The sequence below is a fragment of the Arachis ipaensis genome, chromosome B01 (genome assembly GCF_000816755.2).
Source record: "Arachis ipaensis cultivar K30076 chromosome B01, Araip1.1, whole genome shotgun sequence".
Lineage (NCBI taxonomy): Eukaryota > Viridiplantae > Streptophyta > Magnoliopsida > Fabales > Fabaceae > Arachis > Arachis ipaensis.
Window position 1 is genome coordinate 2,684,652 of NC_029785.2, and position 7,630 is coordinate 2,692,281.

Here is a 7,630-nt window from a genome sequence, read left to right on the forward strand (position 1 = left end):
TACTCATTAAAATAAAAAAAATAAAAAATTCAATTAAATTAAATATAAAAATTATAAATTAGAATAAAAAGACAAAAGTGTAAGGAGATTTTAAATTTTACATGACTAAAAGAGTTAATAAGATTAAATTATTAATTAGGATATGTCTAATAAGTTATAATATATTTATAAAAATGCATATATATTATTGAAGAACATTTCAGTCTGGTGGTTGCAAGAATTTTTTTATCCTGGTAGTCCTAGTTTGAACCCTAATAGCGCCAATTTTTTGAAATTGGTACGAGCTAATCGGTCCGGTTTAATTTACAGTTCAGATCGATTTTGACTGAATTTTCTAAGTTTGACCGGTTTAATTCCGAACCGATTAAAAGTTCGATCTACTGGATTTTCAATTAAACCGACTGATCTAATCCGAATTTGATAACTATGCTAGTAGGTATTATATCTCCTCTGATAATGTATATTCTAAACACACAAGCATTTATTTGTTACACAATAAATCACAAGTATTTAATGTCTTTAAGCAATATAAATCTTTTAACAATATATAAAGTTAATATTTATTTATAACAATATATAAAATCAATACAAAGAATAGTCATTATTTTAGTGTTCAATTCTTTTAAATTATATTTATCTTCAATAACCTCTCACAAAAATAAAAATAGATTTGTTATCTATAACAATATTTAAAGAAAATATAAGAGTTTAGTATCCAATTTTTTTTCATCTTAACTCTCTTAACTTTATCAATAAACAGTAATTGACATAACTGCTATTTAATCACCTTTAAAATAATAATAAAAGAATAAAATGATAAAATTTAAACGGATGGATTTATTTTTGATTAAACTATCTAATGATTTACAATGCAATTTTCATGCATGTGACATCATTATTGAAATATTCACCAAGTTTTAATAAGTTAAAAGATCTCAATTCACGTATTTACATACTTTAAAAATTTTCAATCACACTAACCATGTAAACACCAGTCACAAATCTATGTAAGAATTGAGAGATTCTATTTTTATTTCTTGTTATTTCAATTCTCTCTTTTCTCTTTTATTATTTTAATTTTATTATTTTCATTCAAATACTTGTCGATTTCTATATATTTTAACATAATTTTATATTTTATATTTTTTGTATTTTTTTATTTTTACTTTTTACATTTATTATTTAGGTACAATTTATAAATCTTAAAAGTAACACATAAAGAAAAAATATATATTCTTTTATTTGGAATTGAAATTTTTAGTACAAACATGATGAGCAGTTTATTTGTTTGAGTTGAGCAGATTAATCTTATTTTTGAATAATTTCTTGATAAACCTCCATGGGTAACCTTGGCTTTCCTAGTAGCACCAGTGGCTTAGCTTTTGTAGTGTCACTTTCAAGTTCAGAAAGATCAATGATTGGTTCATTGGAAGGTGCAATCCAAGTGAATCCATGAACCAACCTTGCAAAGAGCATAATAGTCATTGTAGACCCAAGTGTAATTCCAGGGCAACTTCGTCTTCCAGTGCTGAATGTTATCAACTCCAAATTCGGCTCAATCAAAGTCAAATTAGACCCATCTTTCTTCAAATGTCTTTCGGGTTTGAACTTCAAAGGTTCATTCCAAACTCTTGGATTTTGGCCAATACCTTGTCTCCTAATAAGAACATGACTACCCTTTGGGATGAAGTAATTGGCAACAATTGTGTCTTTCATTGAGACATGAGGAATATTAAAGTCAACAATTGGGTGAAGGCGAAAACCTTCTCTTAAACATGCCTTCACATAGTTGAGTTTTGGAATATCTGATTCTTGTACTAACCTTTCTTTTCCTATTACACTGTCCAATTCTTCAATGGCAATTTGGAGTAGCTTAGGTTGATTTAGCATTTCAGAAAGTACCCACTCAACATTATTGTATGGATTATCAATTGTTGCCATCATAACCTCCTGTAATAGAAATAAATATTTTCTTATTGTTAAGTAAAAGTTTATTTTTAGAGGCATAAATATAAAAAGATAAAAATCGTTGTACGGATGAATTCTTTGGAGAAATATTGTAGAAGATAGATAGATATTAAAATCGGAGTTGATGTTATTTTATTTGAAGCGTACATTTTTTTTTTTTTAATTTGATTATGCAGCTTTATTAATTAGAGATATACTCTATGAGGCACATACACTAACATGGATACGGGATACGACACGACACGGGACACATCGACACGCGAATTTTAAAATCTTATAAGACACGGGACACGCATACAAATAAAATATAAAGTATTTTTTAGATAAATCATAATGATATTTTAATATTTTATTGATATTAAAATATAAATTAATTTTTGTAGTTTGTGTCCATCGCAAAACTGATGCCATGCAATTCGACGCTAAATATTTTAATAGCAGCAATTTTTGAAAACTGCCGCAATAATTAACTCCTGCGCCCTAAAGGATGACAGTTGGGGAACCGCCGCTAGTATCCACAAGTATTGTAGTGAATTATTAAGAGTAAATGAGTAAAAAATAACGTTACCATAAGTTGACTTTTGATTTCGTCCACAGTCAAGAATGGATTGTTGTTAGCATCTTTCAAGGAGACAAGGACATCAAGCCAATCCTCTTGATGTGTCCTTATCCCATTCTTCCATTGATGAATCCTTTCTTCAATGATGGGATCATGGTACTTCCTTAGGGTATTAATAGCCTTCTTCATTGCTTCCTTTTGACCATCCAAATCAAACTCCCTCAACAATGGAACATAATCAGAAATAGAAAATGCAAAAAGGTAATTTAACACACTCAACAATGCTTCAACATGTTCCACTTCCTCAGCACCTGGTCCTCCATCTTCTCTACCATTACCAAAGTACCTCTTATTGAAGAACAACCTCCTAATCAAGTTTCCACCATAGTGTTTCCCTGCAAACCTTATATCAACTAGGGCATTGCCATTCTTGCATTGATTGTACACATACCGAACAAGGTTGTCGGCTTCTTCCGCCCTTTTGTCATGTAACCATTCAAGTCGTAGCGGAGACACCAATTCATTGGTGATTACTCTCTTCATCTTCTTCCATTGCTCTCCGAACGGTGTTATGGCCGTTGTTAGGTAGCCCAGCGAGGCATACTCACTGGACCAATTCAATGGCCGCGATGCGAAAATCGCATCCTGCTTCGTTAAAATCTCACGTGCAATAGAAGGACTGGTTACTGGGATAACATGAATGTTACCTAGACGGATGCATGCGATTTCGGTGTCAAGATCGTTCATGATGTTTTGTATCCATCTGAATATGGGTTTGTTAGCAAGCATTTCAGGGAGGTTACCAACGATAGGCCATGGTTTGGGACCTGGTGGGAGCTTAGGCTTCTTTGATTTCTTGGTTGAATCATTGTGTTTGAGGAGTTTGATGAAGAGAGGTATAACGCAAAATAGCATAAACATGAAGCTGGTAGCAGATTTCATACTGAATTGGTGAGAGAACAGCTCGACAAAAAGATTATTAATAGTAATTTGTTGGGATGTATATTTTGAGGCAAGTTATGTAGAGGTCCGAGAACAAAATGTACACTTAATGTTAAATAATTTATAGCTAATTTAAGTTGGTAAAATAGTTAATTTATTCGTTCGCTTAAATAAGTACTTAAATAAGTATTGAGAGTTTGAATTTTAATATGCTGTATGTATAGCAATAATCTATTGGCTAGTGACAAATTTTTAAATAGAATTCAAACTACGAGATATTGTGAAAAAGAAATATTTATACTCTTAAAAAAAGTACTATTATTTTTATTAAGATTTATTTAATGTAGTAACATTTTTATTGAAAACAAATATGAGATTCGTAAAAGTTTTTTAGCCCGTTGGCTCATAAAATAAAAGAAAGTGAAGACTCACGTATAGTTGTATTTATATGAATGAAGTTGATAGTCAAGAATAGTTATATGATAATGATTTGACAGATTTGACTAGATTATTATTTAATAATTTTTTATTATCAACTTCACATGTAAACAATTACATGTGATTTTCCACAAGAAAAAATAATAATTCTTGTCCAGAGTGACAATAACAAATGAGGTTGTTTATTGATCTTAGAGAGTTTAGATAGTACAACCATTACTATAAAACGTGGACTTGATCAGATTTTATTAAATACTCACAACCACAAACATTTTCTACAATATAATGGTTGTTACCAATTAAATAATGAACAAATTGAAGTTTTTTGTTTATATTTTCATGTGCAGATATCAGCACAACCACCCTTTATTTTTAAGAAATTCAAATTGAATGCGTATTAATAAGGATGGTAAACGGAAGTAAATCTTGGTCATTATTTTAACATTTCGTCAAACTCTTGACCAATTATTAAGGTGAATATATACATTTTTCGTTACATTAACAATTATTAAAGTAAACTTCACAAGATTTTAAAGGTCAGTACATGATTATAACTTATAAGTGTCGAATTTTCGCAATGATGATCAGTGTCCCTTATTTATTGTTTAAGACAATATGACTCTTTTACTTTTAGGTTAACTAGGTAAGGTTTAGAACCAGCAACTATCATAGGCATAGCTTGTCAACCAGTGTATATAATTTTGAAAGCATTCATGATCTGAAGCATGAATTGATGATTATGAGAGATAGAATGAGCTAGAGTAGTACAGAGAAGAAAACCAGAATTGAAGAACAGAGAGGGAAAAGTAAGAAAATGTGTATTGCAAGTAATGGATGAATTGATTACAAAGAAAAGTGATTCCCAGCTTATATAGGACACTCAAGATATATACTGTATCTTATACACTTTCACACATAGTGTGTTTAGATTAAAGTTTATAGAAAAGAGATTAAACTGCCTATGTATGAAGGAATTATTTAAAAAGGATGGCAACCAATTGAAACCAACTTAGATTATTATTATACACATACAATTTTGCTGATTTTACTCTTCTCTATTATATATTGAGTGTGTTCCAATTTCTCTATTGTCTTTATATTGAAAAATACAAAAGGCAAAGAGAGTTATATCAAACAAAAGTTGTTTTTATTTTTGTTTGATTTTTGTTTCGAAAATGTATGTACTGAAATTAGAATACACTTAATTTTCTTTATCTAAGTTGGGTTAGTACTTAGAGATTATTAAACTTGGATTAACTTAGGTGAATAATAAAAATGTGAATCTCTTAGAATTGATGACTGTAATCATTATTGATTATAGTAAAAATTTTACTATAATTCGTGGTAGAAACTAGATACAGGTCTCATTACATTTGGAGACTGAGTCAGAGTATATCGTTGTACCATTTTTCTCTTTATTTGTTACTGCATTTTTGAAAGAAGACAAAAACTAAAATAATCTTATGATTTATCAGTTTCGTTATATAAACTGTAAAAGTAATTACTAGGGTTAAGTACTGAAATCGTCCCTAAGGTCTGGAGTGAAAATCAAAATCATCCCCGACCTTTTTTTGTTATTAAAATCATCCTCAACGTTATAAAATCGTCATTTTCCACTTCAATTTTATTTTTTTACCATATTACCCTTCATTATTAATAAAAATAATTAAAAATAATATTAAAAAAATTAAAATAATTCTCCCAGCCTCGCCACTTCTGCAAGTCCTGCCGCCGCTACTGGACCCACGGCGGCACTCTCCGTGACATCCCCGTCGGCGGTGGAAGCCGTAAAAACGCCAAGCGCTCTCGCACCGTTCCTTCAGCCTCCACCGCCACAACCTCCTCCTCCGGGGGTGCGGCCGTCACCTCGGTTTCTTCTGTGACCCCGCTCACCATGGTTCCCGTGGCCGGGAACAACCACCCCGGAGCACCCGTGCAGTTCGGTGGGAGCTTCACTTCGTTGCTGAGCAACACACAGCAGGGTCCTGGTAGGTTTCTGGCTCTGGGTGGGTTCGGGCTTGGTCTTGGGCCTGGCCTCGAAGATGTTGGATTTGGGATGGGGATGGGGAGAGGCCGTTGGGCTTTCCCGGGCGTGGTGGCGGACGGAGGCAGCATTGGCGGCGGTGTTGCGGGCTCCGGTGTTGGGCACACGTGGGGTGAGGGGGAGNAATTTAATTATTTTCTAATGTATATGTAATTATGTAAAAATAAATAAAAAATAAAAAATAATAAACTGAAAATCTGTTGTTATGATGACACATAATACGAGCTTAGTGAAAATAAAGGGGGAACACATAGATTTTTATCACACAATCATTATTGTCATACTCATACCTTGCCAACCAATGTAGTTTAGTATTTAGTAGGTACGTAAGCGGCAAAAATTAAAGGAGGGTAGTTATATAGATATTTTCTCGTAACATTTTCCAGCATGTAATGGTTTGTTAAGTGTGAAAAGACAAGGTATATATAGATTGAGATGTAAGCATCTTGCATACTTTAAAACAGTTTATTCATTCTCAAAACATTATTTGAAATGCATCTCTATTTCTTTGGTTTGTAGATTATTTAATATTTTCTTACGATAATAATATAGATTTTAAAACTCAATTATTTGTATCAAGATACATATGGGAAAATAGAGAATAATGACTAATGTGCTCTGAAAAATGTAAGGCGTATAACGCGTTTTAAAAATTAATTTGCTATTAAAAAAAAAGAGAAACAAAAATTAAAATAATATAAATTTTAAACTTTTAATTCTAAACATTAAATCATAAATCTAAACTATTGATGCAAAATATGATAAATGAAAAATTGATATTTATTTAATTAACAAAAAACATACAATACTTTTCACTTAGTAAAAACTAGTAAAAAGTACACAACATTATTGTGGTAATGTTATTAGGAAAATGATTTTTAATAAAAGGTAGTACTTTGGAGATGGTAGAAATATTATTGATGGTGGGCCAGGTTTAGAGGAAGTTGAATATGTGGATGCAATTTTCACTTTGGTTTTTCATCTCTTTAACTTTTGTGTTTCTGATTATTTGCCATGGTTGAGGGGACTTGACTTGGAAGCTATGAAGATTGTTAAAAAGTATCATGATCCAGTCATTGAATAGAGAATCAAGCAATGGAATGATGGATTGAAGAATGAACAAGAGGATTTTCTTGATGTTTTGATCTCACTTAAAGATTCCAACAATATGCCATTGTTGACACATGAGGAAATCAAGGCCCAAATTATAGTAACACTTCTCTATTCTTTCTCTTTTATTGCTTTTTTTTTTGTCTTTGCTGCGGTTCAAAACCGCCGCTAAAAGGTTTGAGCGGTGATTTTTGTGAATTGCTGGAATAACGATAACTTAATTTTGTAATAGTTTGTAACCACCACTGCATTTGTATTTTAAACAGCTAAAGTCCAACTTGATTTAAATATTCATTCATATTGTTGCCGTTTTAAACAGCCATTATATTGTAATACGGTTTTAGTGGTCTTTTTGTGGCAGTACAATTAACCATTACGAATTTTTTTATTCTATTTTTTCAGTTGACTTTTTTTTTATTGATTCAATAGAAAATTCCTTTTTTAATTTCATAACAAGTAATTTTAAATTTTTATTTTGCACCATTTTTATTATTTTAATTCTTTTTTTTGTCGAGAAACTCATTAAAACATTAAACTAAATAACATTTAATCATTGAAAAAGACTAAAA

At 31.1% G+C, this 7,630-nt stretch overlaps 1 protein-coding gene and 1 pseudogene across 1 annotated transcript; one reads left to right on the forward strand and one right to left on the reverse strand.

Annotated features, from left to right (window-relative positions):
* On the reverse strand, positions 1,221-3,463 carry LOC107644267 (isoleucine N-monooxygenase 2-like). Its single transcript, XM_016348090.2, has 2 exons — positions 2,537-3,463; positions 1,221-1,950 (listed from the first exon to the last, which is right to left on the reverse strand). The coding sequence occupies exons 1-2, from the start codon at positions 3,446-3,448 to the stop codon at positions 1,309-1,311; spliced, it is 1,554 nt and encodes a 517-aa protein (XP_016203576.2). The 5' UTR covers positions 3,449-3,463; the 3' UTR covers positions 1,221-1,308.
* Positions 5,604-7,630, forward strand: part of LOC107644270 — a 4,216-nt pseudogene continuing 2,189 nt past the window's right edge.